The sequence below is a fragment of the Dryobates pubescens genome, chromosome 18 (assembly GCF_014839835.1).
Source record: "Dryobates pubescens isolate bDryPub1 chromosome 18, bDryPub1.pri, whole genome shotgun sequence".
NCBI classification, from domain to species: Eukaryota; Metazoa; Chordata; class Aves; order Piciformes; family Picidae; genus Dryobates; species Dryobates pubescens.
This window is the reverse complement of record NC_071629.1, coordinates 12,754,354-12,771,691: the sequence shown is the minus strand read 5'-3', so window position 1 is coordinate 12,771,691 and position 17,338 is coordinate 12,754,354. Positions and strand designations below refer to the sequence as shown.

Below are 17,338 nucleotides of genomic sequence, written 5' to 3'. Positions count from 1 at the left end.
CTTTTCCCTGGATCAGAGCCTTGTGTATTTTAAGCACTACTGTCTGCAAACTGCTTACTGCAATAACCTGGCTCCACTGCTCTAAGTGTCCACACTTCTCTTATGTTCAACAAGCCCAGCCTTCTCTCACACAAGCCCTTCTCTCCCAGGCTGGAATGTCTAGCTGGACATTACAAGCACCAGCCATTTTTCCATCAGCCCCCTTTTCACACATGGATTTACCCCTACCAAGAATACAGCAAGAGGTCCCAGACCTCCTCTCTGAGGAGTGTTTACGTAACAGCTGAGAGCTGTGTGGGAAATAAAGGTACTGCACCTCACTGCTTGATTTAATAATTTCTAACTTAGGTGCTTGGGGGTTTTTAAGCAGTTACTGTTCAAGACGGAGCATTTCAGAGCAAGGGCTTCATCTTTATTTTCACCTGTGGGGAGGAGAGGGCTACAACTCCTGTTACACAAACACTGAGTTCATCTATTAATGAAGAAGTAATGCTTGGTTTTAAAATGCAGCTAATCCATGGAGAAGGGGAGAAAAGGGGTTTTTTTCTAAGGGTATATAGTTTTCAAACTGAAGGCAAACAAGACAAAATATGATCTGGTCACCTATCTTACTGGAAATCACACTGGCCCTGATCAAGAAGTGCAAGTGAGAGGAGACAGCATTCAGTGTTTCTTGATGTTGTCATTTATTGGTGAAGATGAAACTCTGTGATTTGTGTCCATTACACTGTCACGACAAAACGACCACAGTGGGAACTGTCTGATAGTCAAAAGGAACTCATCATGGATTAAAAGGTCATTGCCTTGAATTATTCTGAGCTGGTTTTCTTAATGCTGCTAGAGCGATGCTCTGCCTTAGGAACAGAACCACACAGGCTGTTCTGCTAAACCTGTAGAATTAAGGCACTTTTACCAAAACAGACTTCCAAAAGGCAACAAGTCAGAAAACCCAACAATAAGTCATTTGCATATGCCTATATATTATGTTTTAGGATAACCTGGTTTACATTTAGTTCACACAAACAAATTAATGAAGTATAGCAGCATACAACCTATGAAAAGCTTAAGAAATTTATTAGGTGCACAGATAAAGTGCCGTAACAGAGAAACTTGTGTAAATCTGTTTTTAAATAAATAAGGTACAGTTATACCACCTCTGACTCATTTTAGCTCCAAAAGAAAAGTCAGCCAAAGTTTAAATGATCTGAATGTTAAGGTCAAGGTGAAATATATCATACCTAGAACAGTGGTTGTGATCTCTATTGACTATTCGAGTCTCCCGTTCCTCTTGAGGTTTCCCAGGAACAGGAAGGCTATTGCAAAATGTATACATTAGACATAGTTCCTTTTACAGAAACATTTTTGTAATAAAGTGTGGTTGCCCAAATACATGTTAAAATATTTAACAAGGAAACAATTTTCTTCTGATCCAGTCGATCTTTTAAACAAGACAATGTATTTTTCCTACGCTGCAGCCCACAGGAGGGAACAGAAGTAAACATCCTCCTTAACTGAAGACAGTTTTCTGTAAGAACTAACTATTGCATTTTATGAGAGCAAGAAGTATCCATTTTGTGTTATCCCTTTCTCCAAACACACAGCCCACTGCCAGACTTATTTTTGCCTTAATCTTAAAGGTCCATTTGTCTTCAGGAAAGACAGACATTAGGAAGAGGTTCCCTTTAAGGGTCTTAAAAGATCTTTTACTGCCAAAGCTCTGTGACAGAAGGAACTGCCACTGTTGGAGTTCTGGGTGCTACCAGGTTTTTGTGCTCTGCTATCTGTAATTTCAGGCACTTTGGGGCTAACATGGCTGTTTGATTTAAGTCAATGCAATAATATTAGCAATATGTTCAATACTCTGTAGGGTCACCACAGCTTCCTTCATACACTCAGGATTTCAAATTCTTCTTCCAATTCAAATAGCTTGTCTGTGGATTCAATGAGTTCTGCAAGTAAAAAAAATAAACCTTTTAGAATCTAATGACATGCCTGATTTTGTTTACCTACAAAACAAACAAAAAACCTCACCCAAACCCATTTTCCCAGAATGTGTCCTTCAAAGTATTTTGTGAGATTACAATAGATCGATATTTGCACTGGCAACTGCCTGCTGGGATAACTGTCTGATACTCTGTGAGGAAAAGGCATTTAATCATGTGCTGGTTGCTTGGCACTTAGGAGAGACTCATCATTCCACCTGTTTGCTGCACAAAAGCACCTTCAGTGGGTACCCACCTGCTCCTGTGGTTGTCACTTCTGGCTTTGCTGGAGGTATGAAAGGAGGCCAGTGCGGTGGATGCTTCTGGACCAGCTCGAACATCCGAAGACTCTGTTGCTTTAGAATCTCCTGAGGACAAAATACTTTCATTTTAAAAGATGCCTCAAGAGAACCTTCAAACACAAGAAAAAGTCTGCTTAATTAATAACATTGTTCATTATGTCTATCAAAAAACAAAGGTTTATGTTATGCAGACATACAGTTCTATTCTTTCTAGTACTTGATGTTATGAATCTCAGCTTCCCAGACCTCTGTAACACTTTCCCAGTTAAGAACACACAGGCAACACAGATCTCTTGAACTGTCCTGCAGGTGATCAGCGTGTTACAAAGAGCTTTGATATACATACACGTATGAAACAGACTCCACAAACACAGAATTTTCTGCCTTTAAAAAGAAAAAATTATATCCATGGACATCTCTGCTTTTGAGCTTTCTTGTTGATCAAGAGGAACAAAAGACAGACCTATCATCTCCAAAATACCCAACATGTTTTGAAGGGCAGGTTTTGATCAGGAGATCAAAATCCTCTTCAATCAGGTGACCTACATCATATTCTGCACTTCAATTATTTGCAGACTTCTTTCCTTAACCTTTTAAACAAATGCCTTTTAGAGGTTGATGAATGTTACTGCACATTCATAATTCTGTTCCTTAACTGGAGGCAGAAATGTCCTGCAGCCCTTTCCCTGTGGCAGCAAGCAGCTGTTACATGTCCTGTGCAGTTCAGAAGGAGCTGGAGGGATTCAGCACAATGGTAGTACCAGGGTCTAACAGTTGTAATTGGAACACTCAATGATACGTGGTGCCAAACAATAGAAAAGGATCAGGAAGCAAATAAATTGCTACAACATGGGAGTTGAATCTTACTTTATTTCCTCAGTAAATACTTCAGTCCCAGGCATGCTGAAACATTGTAGTGCTAGAAAAAACACTCAAGAGTATGCATTTACCCTGGTTTGTCAAGTGGCAGGGTTCATGATTGTCAAAACACTGCAGAAGCTCCCATCAGCAGTTGAGCAGTATTGGCTTACCCTGACACATTAATGCATCCTGCTCTAATTTGTGTTCAGAGAAAGATGTAAGGAGAATTTCCATTAAAAAAAAAAGTATACAATATTTCCTACTCAGCAAATAAAGATGGTATTATTACCTTCTGTACAAGACTACACCAGTTATCAAAATCACATTCTTCTTTGCAAAAGAAGCCCTAGAGAAAAAACAAAGAGCACAGTAGTATGTGACAATCCCCCACAACCCAACCCAAGATACTGGTGTGGGATCAGATTTAATTTCTTCAACTACCACAGTATTCTTGTGGCCTGTGGATGACTTCTCCAAGTAATTCCATTTAAAAGATTTCCAAATCATGATATGAAGTTAAGTAACTTGTCCAGAGTGACTGCAAATACATGGTATCGATGGAATCAAACACAGAAACCTGCTGCAGTTCCTCACTTTGACCCTTCAAAATACTTGGAATTGTAAATGCTGCTCAGAAAGAAAATGAATTGACTCCCTGGGACACAAACAGTCCACTCCCTGCCTGACCTGAGATTAACAGATCCTATGCAGTTAATATATAAACTACCATGTGTTGCAGTTTATATCTTAGACACCTACCCTGTGATCTTACTTCTGCCCAAGAAATGCATTCCTGCCCTTCTCAGTACACAGGGCTATTGCTCCAAAACAAAGTACACACATCTTGGATGTCCTGACACCTACTAGAGCTACCGAAGGGTCCAAATTCATGATCTTCATTCGGTGTGGGGCTTGCTGGCAGTGGAAGCTCTGGTCATCAACTGTGCCATTTTCTTCTGAATCTACAAAACTCTGAGTGGTGTGAGGGTCCAAATAGATCAGCTCATTGCCTGTACAGATAAAATCCATATGTTGATAACAGCAAGTGACTTTCACAAGTTCTTACTCAATCCCGACTCAAACAGATTATTGTCACCATCCATAAGTGGATTTCCTACTGAATGAGTCTTTAGGAGGATGGGAAAGTTGGACACGATCACTTCCTACAGGGTATTTAGTACAATCTTTGTTGTGACTTATTACTGTAGATTTTGGTTGGCTTGTTCTACCTTTGTCTCAAACTTCCTTTTTTCTACAGGAGGTACAGTGCATTTTTAAAAGATCTAACGGTAACCCCTAACATTCCACAGATCAGAAGGTACAGGATGACCACAAATGCAATCTGCAATCCCATTAGGCATTCACTGGGAAATGGAACAAAGTCATCTGATTAAACAGCTCAAGTTTTAGAAAAGGAAGGGCAAAATATCCATAAAACGGTGGATTAAACTGGGGTGAGAATCTGAAGACTGAATCCAGTATTAACTATTGCTTTTATTAATAAAGGGAGACATGGAAGGAGGTACAAAAGATATCTCATATCTCAAAGTTTTTCGTATAGCAATTACTAAGAAAGCTGTGAAGTGCAAAAATAAACCAAGACACCTTTCATTAGGAAGTATTAATGGCTAGTGGTTAGAAGAAAAAAAATACATAAATCAGTATTTTAGCAGTAGTAACATCTGGTATTTGTCAAATACCAACTTTTCTCAGCATCCTTTCATGCTTACATCATTATTTTTACATCAAGCTTTGCTGATACTTCTCCTTTCCTGGAAGTTTGCTATCGTACTGTTCCTACAGGATTTTGAGGTGTGTTTCTTCATTTTGTTCTTTCCACTCTGTTCTCAGGCTTAAACTGTTTATTATCTCCTTTCCCTTTCCAAAAAACCCTCACCCCTTTTCTCTTTAGTTCATACACATATTTGGAATAATTTGTAACTTACCTAAAAATCCTATGAAATAATAGGCATTATTTGGTTTCCCTCCTAATGCTCCCAAAGACTGTGGCATCTTAAAGCATTCCTAGGAGTTCACAAGGAGAAAAAAGAAACTGAAGTTGATTTGTTTATTGATATAACAGACACTTGAACTTATCTCACAGTAACAAGCCATGCACTGAGGACCCCCTTACTTTAAACGCGTCGATGTACACCGGGTTGATGTGATTTATCCCCAGCCTTAGAGGTATGATAAGCAAGAGGGGCTTCCAGCCTGTGCAGAATCCTGCTGCGTTCTTATTTCGGCCCAGAGCACCTCTGTGCATATGTGCACTGCTGTGGGCTGTGCTGCTGCTCTGGGGAGGGGACCAGCACATTTTCTCTGTGGCAATAAAAACAGGAATCAATGAAAGCACAAAGAAGCACAGAGCATATCTTTCTCTCAGGCATGAATCAAGCTACTTTGCCAGACATCTTGATAGAGCTCCTGTTCTAAAACACAGGAACCTGGGCATGGAAATCAGAACTGTAGTCATTGTATCAGACAGACTGTGCAGGCACGTTAGTAAGACTGGGGGATGGCAATTAAAGATTGAAGCTATATTTACTACCCATCATTATTAATACTGTCAAGCTTTGCCCAGGAAATAAGATGGCAGAGCTGATAGCTTTAGAAACTCTTAAGGGAACTCTTCACTTCCAGGGATGTGAAATAGGGACTAAAGTAAAAAGAAATGGGCTGTGGCTAAATACTGCTTGTAAACTCACCTTTCTGGCAACTGAAAACTAAGCCTGGCCATGTGTTTCTCTGGGATCTGCCCCAAGTTTTTCTTCACCTGACAAATGCACATCTCTTTGGCAAACTCCACATTAACCCAAATTCTTGGTATTTCTACAAACTGCAACTTCATTCTGGTTTTGGGTAGGAGTTTAGATGGCACAGACCAAACTCCATCTTCTCCCAGACTTCATGGTGTGAAAGCTGGCCACCAAAATGGCTGACATCTTTCTGTGACAGCTTCAGTTTGGGACACCCAAAAATTGAATTTGTTTCCTTTACTCCTTTTGTTACTCTGGGATCAAGCAGGGATGGCCCAAAAATATTTTGTTCATATTTAGATACAGTCAGGGGAGTAGAGTCAAATCAAAACCTGTAATCAGAGAACTGTATTTCACTTACTGATGTCTTCAATGACCACTGTATTGTCCATAGACACATAAACTGCTAATGAATTCCATTCATCAAATAAAGCCAGCTTCCTAGAAAACATTCAGGTAGTAATTAATATAAACTCATTAGGACTACAAGGGTAGCTTTTCATTCATTTGCCAAATGCAGCAATAGTAGCAGCTGAACCACATAATTAGGTTCATTACTTTTTATTGCATTTAATAGTCTCCACAGTGAGATCATGCCTCTTGTTCCTGGCATTGCTTATAGAAGGGAAAAAATCCTGTTCTGCAGATCACTGTTTGCTTAAGTGCTACTAAATTCACTGGAACTATTTCTGTGCACATGTGGACAGGGGACTCAGGGTGTTAAATGCTTGATCAGCTGAAGGTTTTCAGCACCCAAAAGTTAGGAGGGAAGCATTCTAGCACACAAGTTGTGTGAAATCCAAAACTCTGGGGCAGGGAGCTACACTCTTAAGCTGCACAAGCAGAGTCAGCGGTCTAAAATAAGCCAGAAAAACCTGTATGTGAGCACTAAGCCAAGGAGAATTTGTAAGAGAAAAGAGCTGGAAGCTAGGATATAGAAGCCTAGAAACACAGCAAAGTCAACCCTTTCATGTTTCTAGACTAGGAGGAGCTGCCCATGTGTTACACAGTAACCTTCAGGCAGAACTGCAGCTCACAGTTCAGAGGAATCACAGTGCAGTTCGCACCCTAGCTTGAGTGGCTTTGTACCACCACTCTAATCTCATGGTGGCACTCCTGGCCTGTCAAAGTTGTGACATGTTGTGCAAAGGAACACCTATCTCTGGTGCTTACTGATTAGGGCATATAGACAGCATGGCAGGAGAGACCTGCTTCCAGGTCTTCCTTGGTACATCACAATTTGGAACTTGTCCATTCAAACCACAGGGCTACAGCACCATGGTCTGCGTTGAACTGGCAAACACATGGCACGTACATTCCTGACCCTTAGAGAGCAGGAGATCAGCCTTTATCCTGGTCTCTGAGCTCAGCTGTCCCAGGGGAGTACAGGTAGAACAAGCAGTGGGATTTGACTTACTTCAATACTTGAGCAACTGTATTTGGTCCAAACCACTCTCCAATTGACTTCCCCTCTCCAACTCCCATCTGCGCTGTTTTTGTGAGGTAAAACAAACACACAGAGAAAAAAACAAAGAGAGCTTGGTCACAACCTATGTTAACCAGCATGACCTACTAGTATTTTCTCACAGATTCATGAGCAATTGCAAACTGTATTTTACCACAATTATTTTCTCAAGCTATGCTCTTTTTGAACCTTAATGATTGCTAATTCCTTCTAAACCCTAATGAGAATTACCACTATTTGTGTCCTGTATTACAAATGACAGCAATAAGCTTCGTGAGTGTCTATTTTAGTACTATCAGCCCTGGTACAAGAGGCTTACATACTTTATCAAGAGCTAGGTTCTAGCATAAAGATTTACTTGGTCTCAGTGAACACTCTTCCTGCATTATTATACTTTGTACCCATCTGCCTGCATTTTTATTTATATATAAACATACACACTGCCTTCACTGTCACCTTTTTAAATACTGAATTAACATATTTCAAATTAGGATGTTTCAACACAGTAGGAACTTCAGCTGGGAAAAAGAAGCTGCTGTGTACTCTTACCCATTTGGTGGATGGAATAACAGCAATCCTTTCTATCTAGAAAGCACCGTAAGATTCTGTGATATTCTTCAGGTTGTTTTTTGTGTTTCTCCCATTGCCAGTCTTGCAGGAAAGAAGTCACACAGATTAAAAAATGTTTTCATCATCCCCATCAAACTTCTAGGTGATGGAGAGCCATACAACAAGTTAAAAGTCTAACATACAGTTCATCTCTAATATTTACATTCTGGTTATAGTTCCTAGAAGTCACAGCTTGTCATTTATTTTCAAGCTGTCCTTTATTAACCCAAGCTAGATTGTGCTCATATTCTAGTTTTTACCAGGTAATTTGTTTGTTTGCCTACACTTTCAGTTACATCTTTGCCCCTCTATTCTGTGGATTCACTTACTCAAGGGGATAAATCCTTCAGTTATTCAAGTGGATAAACCCATAGAAACCGCTATGCAGTAGTGGAAAGATGACAGACCCAGCCCTAGTAATTTAACTCATTAGCAGCTATGCACAGACCAGACCTATGACACTTACCCATGACCCTGGGATGTGAGGTGTTGATACAGGCTTAAGAACTTGCACTAATGGGTTCTGCTGTGGGGCTGTGCAGCTCAGGCTGGTGACAGGTGAGTCATGAAGTACTTTGTACGGTGTGTATCACTATGTCACTATTCACACAGTCACTGGTGTACAAATGTTTGGTGGCTATGTGAGCAACGCAGAGAAGGGTAAGAACTCGGACTCACAATGGCAGGCTTTCCTTGGCCTCTACTTGGATATTCCTCAAAAAGATTTATAGAATAACAACAATGGGATGGATTCCCTGTTTGTCCTCCCTCTCTTTCTCTGCTTAAGGCTGGCATGATTCTGCCTCATCAGACAAGAGTAATTCACTAGTAACTTCTATTAGGACATCAAAGAAAGTTTCATTAATAAATGTAGAGTTTGTCCTTTTATGGAAAACAACAACAAAAATTAAAGTCTCCAAACAACACAGAAGTTCACTCAACAATTATACTCACCTCTTCCTAAGTGCCTGCAGATCAGTGCTTGTGCCAGCATCATCTGCCCACACCGCAACATACATCCCCAGCCCGCATCAGATGAAGGGCCAGTGCCTCCTGTTAAAAACATCTATTACAGCCCACAGGGGCTTTAAATAAGTGCAGCACCACAGAGGAATTTCAGAGCTAAAATTTCTAGCAGCTGTCATGGGTAAAGCCACTGAACAAAACCTTTGCTTTCCATGCTGCTGCTCTGACTTTACTGCTTGCTCTGCAGGAAGACCTGATTATATGCAGGTACAAGTAAACATGGGGTTTGATAGCTTTAATATTTTGTTACAACGAAGTTCAAAATGTTGTAATACTGAAAAGATCACTTTTCAGTCCATGATGACATCACTAATCCTGCCATCTGATTTATAACAAAGCAACTGCTCTGCTGCAAACTTACCAATAGGTGAGAATTTTCTTCTATAGGTAAACCAGAGACGAGCACTTACATCCAACAACAACTTTGATTTGTCTGAAATGTTTATAAGAGGAAAGAAATTACCAAAACAGACAATTTCTCATTTTGCTTGTACAGTCAATATAGAGAGTGCATAGAAGGCTTCTGTTAGCTTTTACATATATGACTCTCAACAATTTTAGCTGCTTGAACACAGAAACCTAATTAAAGTGAACTTATTAAGGATGAAATCATTATTAGCCAATCAAGTTTTACAAAACATTTAGAATGACTATGCCCAGCTTAAATTAAACAACTATGGAGAACTCTGTCCTCAGGAAAGAACTGGTACAGCAAGGGAAGAAGGTGAGGAATTTATACATAAAACCAACATGGAATTACCTTCAAACCCAATACAAAGTAATCCTAAGAAAAGGTTAATAACAAATTTAATTAAAGATTTTAAAACAAAACAAACACACAAAGGGGGGAAAAAACACCACCACACATGGACTTACAGAATCCTCCCAAAGGCTCTGAAGAATTCCTAAAAATATTTGGTGCATTTTCTTTGAGATCTGGTTCAGACTGAGTGGCCTTTTCAAGGGATCTTGCAGCTGACCCAGGCTGTATGTGGCACCCTTGGCTGTCCTGAACACTGCCTGCACTGATGGCCAGCACCTCTGACACATGACAGGACAATTCCTTTGTTTTCTCCCCAAGGAGCAAAACTCATTTCTGAAATCTTATTTTTTATGTGATATATAAGTACATTACTCTGCTAGGACTTCTAGTTCATATATTAATTTTCACCAAAACATAGTGTGTGCCTCAGACTAATTTTATTACTTACTATTCTTCTTTCAAAATAGCATTTTAGTTGCAAATAACAGGTTGCAGCCAGCATCCCCTTGAGGGCAAATTATTTATTTATTTTTTCTGAGGCATTTGATGCTGAGGAATGACCAGCCTCACACCTGACTAGCCTTTGCTACAAGTACTATTCCTATGCATGAACTACGGTAGAAAGTACATTGGGAAACTTCCAGTTTCATTCTAGGGTGAATACAGCTGCTTAGAGTTGGTTTCTTGCTGACAGAGAAAAATAAACTCCACTCCTGAGACACTGAGATTGCATAAGGAAATCAGGATGTGCTGCTGCCTGTGAATCTATGAATGCTCTACAGATTTTACAGCTAATGTTTATTCTAAAGATACCTGTGTTTAGGTGGTGTTGCCTTCCTAGAATCCACACTGGCTCATCAGTTTCTGGAAATTCTTCTAAGTAGTCTGACAGGATGGTGATCTGGTTTTCATACCTAGATAAAACTGAACAGCAACACACAATTTAAATTTCATTTTCTCTCTTTGTTGTTCTATGCAGGGCTCTGAGTTCTCAGACTGAACTAGCTGCAGCTACTCTTTGCAGTCTCTGGGTCTTCTGAACAGTGCTGCCGCTGCATTTGGTCTTTCACTTTAACAAGCTGTTATGACAATGAAATATTCAATGTCTTGGCTAGGTTTTATTTTGATCCTCAGAAAGTACCAAAAGAATATGGCTGACACCTTGATAATAAGCAGACTGAAGACAGCAGCAGTCCTTCAGGATGAGTGCAGTGACAGTAGAATTCGGTACAAAGAAATTATTAAAGGGAAAAGCATTTTAAGAATCACGGCATATGTGCCCACGCTTGATCTTCAGTGTATAAACACTGCCACTGAGAGTGATTAAGGCCCTGTGCTTAACGGGAAGCATGTGAAAAGTGTTAGCAAGGCTGGGCTTTACTTTCCTTACTGGAGATTTGAAACACTTCATGGGGGAAAAAACAAAATAAAAGTAGTGATGTTATTATTCAATGCTGGATCAGTGCAAAATAATAAATCATGGTTCATACCAGTAAAAGAAGACAATTCAATCGTTAAAGCAGAGTACTTCTGAAGAGTAAAAGAGGCCTTCAAGTTTAAAAATTAATGCAAGATTTATTTTAGTTAACAACCTTAAGGAATATACTGCTAAAAAAATCAGAAGCTGAAAGTGACAGCAAACACAATTATACTTTACTCTTCAAGTAAGTGCCCATATATACAGTGTGAAGAATAGTCACCATGTAAATACAGATTTAAAAACAAACAAAACCAGGGAAAAAAAAACAAAACCAAGACAGATCAACAAAAAAACAACCCTAACATGTAATATAAAAATAGACATTATAGCCATCAGAAGTGCCCTCTGATTCGAGCACCCAAGCACTGAAGACACATAGACCTGCTTTTCAACTTCTTTAGGAAAAAAAGCAGCAGTCCTCTTAACACTGTGCTTTGTGCTCTCCGTCAGAGCACTCAGCCCTCATTGCACTTACGGGATAAACAGTCTCTTTTGAGTCCAAAGACTTAAAACACTCTGGCTCCTCGAAATCCACCAGGAGAGAATCAGCTTCCCTCTCCTCAGCCGCCTCTCTCTCCCACCCCCATTGCCAAATGACATCTCAGACCATCCAGCACAGAGCTACCGGTTCTCCTTTTATCTCTCCTGCAAAGCCCGAATCCTCCCACCGCTGAAGGCTGGCCGCTGCCCGTAGAGAGCCGCAATAGCCTCCCGCCTCCCGCGGGCTGGCACCGGAGACAGCAGCTCAGGCCTCCCCGCTCGGAAAACCCCTCCCGACGGAAAGGACCGCTCGCGCCCCCCTCGCGGCACCTCAGCCCACAGCAACCTCCCGCCGCCAGCCCCTGAGGCGGACAGGCCGCCAGCTTGGCCTCTCACCGCCGCCCTGCTCTGCCAACTGCCGCCCTGCTCGCCCCGCTGCCCCTCCGCGGCCTCACGCCGCCGCCCCTCACCTGACTCCATCCTCCCGCTGTCACCATCCTCCTCCTCGCCCCGACACGGAGGCACAACACGGCGGCGGCACGGAGCACCCTGGGAGCTGTGGTCCCACCAACCTACCTCAACCCACAGCCCGCCGCCCGCAGAACTACAAATTCCGGCAGTCCCCGCGCCCATGGGGCCGGGTGAGTAGGCCCGTAGGCGTGATTGGTTGAGCTGGAGCCGGCTCGCCTCTGATTGGCTGTCGCCTCAGCGAAGCACCGCCCTTGTCGGCAGAGGGAAGCGGGAAGCAGCATGGAGGTCGCGGTGTCGGACGTGGGGGTCTGCAACCTGGCCTATGCTGGGCGCCTAGAGGAGCTGCGGGCCCAGCTCCTGCGCGACAGGGCCCTGGCCACTAAGGCCGACCAGGTCAGCCGGGTCCGGCCGTGGCCCTCCTTGCTTGCCGTGGCGAGAGCGGGCGGCCTGTGGAGCCGCTCCTCGCGGAGCGGCTCTTGTCCCGCCACCCGCTCACCGCTCCCTCCTTCCCTCAGGACAACCGGACCGCGTTGCACTGGGCCTGCTCGGCTGGACACACGGAAGTCGCCGACCTCCTTCTCAGCCTCGGTGTGCCTGTGGGTGACAAGGACGATGTGAGTGTCGCAGTCCTTCCGGGACCCTTTTCAGTGGTGCTCAGGGGCGGGACAAGGGGCAGCGGGCACGAACTGGAGCAGAAGATGCACCGTCTGAACGTGAGGAAAAACTTTCCTCAGCAGCACTGGAAAATGCCGTCCAGAGATATTGTGGAGTCTCGTTCTCTGGAGACAGTCAAAATCCACCTGGGTGCTATCCTGAGTAACTTTTCTGGGTGACCCTAGGCGATCTCCAGAGATCCCTTCCAACCCCCACCATTCTGTGATTCAGTGACTCCCCAACTTTGTGGGGGCTGGCCTGGAGTGGCACCAAGAGCAGTCTGGTGGTGTTGAGAGCAGCTCCTGGTGCGATTGGCCATGGTTACTTCCTTCTTTTTCTCCTACGTTCTGTCAGCTGGTGTATCTAGTGTGATACCTGGGGTTTTTTGCAAAGCACTGCTAGAGGGGCAGATTGAAGTATTTCAATGGTTGATATGGAGCAGGTGGTAACAAGAGCTGATGAGCCTCGCTTGTTGTCAAGGAATTTTAGGAGAGCTCTTCTTATGAACAAAGTTGCAAAACCAGGGGAGTTTGGGTTGTTGATGGAGGTTTTCATGCTATCTTTATCTCAGTGTGATTCTCTTAAACATGTTGTGCTAAATCATGGGAAACCTTAAAGCTTCTCTTTACCGGGGAAAGCATTTAAGGGTAAGTGACAGGTTCAGTAATTTCATAGTTGGAGAGAAGATGGTCTGTTGCTATTCAAGGGAAAGAGTTAAAATAATTACATGCATTACAAAGCATCCTAAAGTTCATCCTTAAAGGAGGAAATGTTGTCCCAGCAGCTTAATTAGACAGTAGAATATAGAAAAGGTTGCATGACCTTTCTGACACTTTTCAGCCACTCTTACTTGTTGTTAAATGAAGCACTACAGTTAATTGTGCACTTTTGTCTCTGGTGATAACTATAAAACTAAACATTATTGATTATAAGAGTATCTGCAGTAGGACTTATGAGTAGTCAAGTTTGTATTGGGGTTATACTATATCATGTTTTTTTTTCCTGAAACCCCTGGTTGAAATAAAGTGATTTTTTTTTCCTTGCCTCTGCAGGCTGGCTGGACTCCATTACACATTGCAGCTTCGGCAGGCCGAGATGAAATTGTGAAAGCCCTGATTGCCAAGGGTGCTCATGTGAATGCTGTAAATCAGAATGGCTGCACGCCCCTGCATTATGCAGCCTCCAAAAATAAGCAGGAGGTATGCTTGCCCATCCTATTGGAGGTGGTGTTGCTCTTGGCAGAAGTATTTAGTTGTATTAACTTGATCTCCTCCTCCCGTCCTCTCTCTACACATTCAGATTGCAATCATGCTTTTAGAGAACAGCGCTGATCCGGATGCAACAGATCATTTTGAATCCACCCCGTTGCACAGAGCAGCAGCCAAAGGAAACCTGAAAATGGTACAGATTCTTCTGCAGCACAAAGCATCTGTTAATATACAGGACTCTGAAGGGAATACTCCTCTGTAAGTAATCTTTTATTTTTACTTTCCCTACTATAGCACAACCTCTGGCATGCAACTCCATTGTTTCAACTTCTTTTTTTAATGTCTCATTGCCTCAAATTGCTCCCTTGCTTCACACTCCTGTGATACTCTCAAATCCTCTTTAATAACATACTTAATATTTTGCTGAAGTGTGTCTGTACATACATACTTTTAATGTGTGTTACTGCATCTACAAAGTGTGGAACACCTTTTGTATTAATTTGGAGTTTGCTCTGTTGACACTGGAAGGTAGAAAATGAGCTAATGACATCAGAGTTGGAAGAAGCTGGTCTTGCAGGCTGGCCCACTCTGTCTTGCCAAGCAGGAATTAATTTTGGAAGCTTTTCTTCACCTCTTTAGGGAGAGTAAGTTGCAATTTAAGTACAGTAAGCCCAGTGTTTGATAGTTCCCTAGAGATCAGTTGGAATCTGTAAGGGTAAAACCATAGGTGCTTTGAAATTGGTGGCAAAACTCTGTCTTGTCTACACTAGCATCAAGATTTTGCTGTGAATAAGATCAAGCAGTATGTTTAACTATACAGAAAACCCAGTATTGTCCTGGAACACACACATTTCTTCTCAAGAAAGTGTGCCAAGTGGGGAAAAAATATTTGCTTCATTTGCAGGAACTATTTAGTTCTGATTATTTTTAAACATCTCATGATTTAGTTTATCACTTTCAATTGAAATGGATATTACCGTTTCCAATTTGCCTGTGGATTACATGCTCCATAAGTTTGACTGCAGAGCCAAATCTTAGTCTAAAGAAATGTCTTAATCGTGTGAGGACAATAGCAAGGGGAATGTCCTTCAGCTGCTTAATGACAGCAGAGTGACAGGAGAGCAAGCTTTGGAGTCTGTAGTTAGTTGGCTGCATGTGGTTTTGTTCTTCTAGGATGTATCTCCGCTGTAAGTATTGCTCTTTGTAAGCTTGGACTGTTTAATAGCGGCTTTGGGTTTCTTGTTCTTATTGCAGTCATTTAGCCTGCGATGAAGAGAGAGTGGAGGAGGCAAAGCTGCTGGTGTCTCATGGTGCGAGTATTGACATTAAGAATAAAGAGGAACTGACCCCACTGAAAGTGGCAAAGGGTGGCCTGGGTACGGTGCTTAAAAGGATGGTGGAAGGCTAGTGGGGGTTGCTGGTTTGATATTTCTCTCCTGGTGCACTTGTATTTAAGACTGCAGACTTCGTGTTTTCGTAATTCAATTAGGATGTCAAGTATGGGCATCAGCATGGTAATGTAATGTGTATCGCTAGCTATTCCTCACATAGAGTGCCAAAACAGCTTGTACCTCCTGTTAATTAAACAGGTCACTCTTTTTAAAGTCTTTTTCAATTATCTTGCAAATTTGTTTCAGTTTACAGTACAATCTGTGTAAGTGCGGTCATTCCTTCTACTGTGGAACCTAGTTTAGGATTATTTCTTTCAAGCAACAGGACCAAAAATGCATTAACCATTAAAAGTCAGTTTTATGTTGGAAGCTTATTCCAGAGTCTTTGTTTTTCTCCTTGGCCTTTGATTTGTGTGTGAGGTCTTTTGTTTGACTTTTGTGGGTATTCCTTCTTCTCCTTCAGGTGATTCTAATCAACACATATCTCTTACAGAATGCAGTTTGCTTAGTTACTTGGATAATTGTATCCAGTTTTAATCTTCCTTGTCTTTTTAAGTGAGCTCTGAGTGTTCAAAGCCTTACTGTTGTTATCATGTTTCTTTGAATCTTTAAAAGGCTGTATTTGAAGTGCACTGGATTGCTTGTGGAATGGAGGGCAGTGTCAGGGTCACCTCTGCAAATACGTTGTTACATAGCGGATGGCCCTGGATAATGCTCTGGGATGTACTTCAAATCTAATTTATTTCCTCTTGCTCCTCCTGTAGATTTCTGTTCTGTTTGATTCCCTTTATGTAGCACTGATGCTCACAGTTTACCATTATATTTTGTAACAGAAGCCTGGTTTAAACTCTGTTTCCTCATAGCAAATCCTGGTATTAAGTTGTTAGAAGGCATAGCTAATGAGACCGAGTCTGAAACGTAACCTTTTGTTCTGATGTTGTAAAGGTCACTTTTGACATTATTGGGGTAGATCTTCCCCTTCTGAACAAATAATGATGATGAAATTTTGTGAAATAAAGAACTTTCCTAAACAGCAGTCTTTGGTGTTATAAAACTTTATTAAACTTACATAAAACAAAACCAGTATTTTTCTAAATGGGTTTGTGCACTTGGAATGTGAACAGCAAGTCAGACAAAACCCTGCCATCTGTTACACAGTATGGAAATAGAACAGGTTTGTTCCTGAGCTGTGAGGAAAGGTTGGAATGGACGATAGAGTTTCTACAGGTTGATTTGTAGGGATTAAGGTAATGCAATTGATTTTGATAAGCAAGACAAACTTACAGCCAGAAAGTATCTGCACCAAGTACTTTAAAGACAAAGAAAAATGCAAATTAAATTTCACTGAAGGCATCTATCAAGAGCATGCAGGATAACTTGTCTGCACAGTGAGCTGCGGCCATGCAGACCTTGCTTGAAGGACCCTGAGTGGGTAAAGGTGTATTGTGCACATCCTGCAAGCCCTGCTGAGAGTTTGAGTTGAAGGCTGAAGTTAGAATTCTATGTTTGTTCTTGATCTACGGCTCTCTAGCTTTGTGAATGCACTCCCCTAGGAGCTGGTGCCTTGAATGTTGGCTTGCCCTCTGGTTTCTGTATTAATTATCCCTACTCTCTCAGGAGAAGATAAATGGGCCATGGAGCAAAGACAGTTGGAACATCTGAGGGAAATTCTGAAAAATGTTTCAGTATCCTGCATGGCTCTGCAGGGTTTTTGAGCTACACACCATGGATCAATACCTGATTTGGCTTGTGCTTTGCCAAGAGCATCAGTGGAAAGCTAGGTACAGTGCTCCAGCCCTTTTAATAAACTATTTTACGTGAGAGAAACTTCATAATGAGAACAAACATCTGCCATAAGGTTTCCAAACACATCTCAATATGTTAAGA

At 41.8% G+C, this 17,338-nt stretch overlaps 2 protein-coding genes across 3 annotated transcripts in view; one reads left to right on the top strand and one right to left on the bottom strand.

Moving 5' to 3' along the window:
• Positions 1-562: 562 nt before the first annotated feature.
• Positions 563-12,309, bottom strand: ATG4A (autophagy related 4A cysteine peptidase). The gene is made up of 12 exons (XM_054169582.1): positions 12,198-12,309; positions 10,581-10,691; positions 8,933-9,437; positions 7,919-8,020; positions 7,322-7,394; positions 6,266-6,345; positions 5,280-5,467; positions 5,092-5,170; positions 4,010-4,155; positions 3,435-3,491; positions 2,239-2,350; positions 563-1,949 (listed from the first exon to the last, which is right to left on the bottom strand). Exons 3-12 carry the CDS (start codon positions 9,042-9,044, stop codon positions 1,885-1,887), a joined length of 1,014 nt encoding a protein of 337 aa, XP_054025557.1. The 5' UTR covers positions 9,045-9,437; positions 10,581-10,691; positions 12,198-12,309; the 3' UTR covers positions 563-1,884.
• Positions 12,310-12,451: 142 nt separating this feature from the next.
• The window catches only part of PSMD10 (proteasome 26S subunit, non-ATPase 10), a 53,953-nt gene continuing 49,066 nt past the window's right edge, over positions 12,452-17,338 (top strand). Inside the window, exons 1-5 of one of the 2 annotated variants that reach the window (XM_054169726.1) lie at positions 12,452-12,591; positions 12,714-12,812; positions 13,905-14,051; positions 14,152-14,318; positions 15,315-16,481. In XM_054169726.1, coding sequence (XP_054025701.1) covers positions 12,478-12,591; positions 12,714-12,812; positions 13,905-14,051; positions 14,152-14,318; positions 15,315-15,468 — 681 coding nt within the window. In that variant the 5' untranslated portion in view covers positions 12,452-12,477 and the 3' untranslated portion in view covers positions 15,469-16,481. Of the gene's footprint in view, positions 12,592-12,713; positions 12,813-13,904; positions 14,052-14,151; positions 14,319-15,314; positions 16,482-17,338 lie in introns of those variants that run through there. The other variant, XM_054169728.1, reaches the window with a different exon arrangement.

What these genes read in the sequence shown, in the direction of transcription:
- ATG4A (XM_054169582.1), bottom strand. Translation starts at nt 9,044, where the DNA reads ATGTTTTTAACAGGAGGCACTGGCCCTTCATCTGATGCGGGCTGGGGA. An exon ending in TGGACCCTTCGGTAGCTCTA is followed by an intron (nt 3,492 to 4,009) that starts GTAGGTGTCAGG and finishes TTTTTTCTCTAG; the next exon opens with GGCTTCTTTTGCAAAGAAGA. An exon ending in AGTGACAACCACAGGAGCAG is followed by an intron (nt 1,950 to 2,238) that starts GTGGGTACCCAC and finishes TTTTACTTGCAG; the next exon opens with AACTCATTGAATCCACAGAC.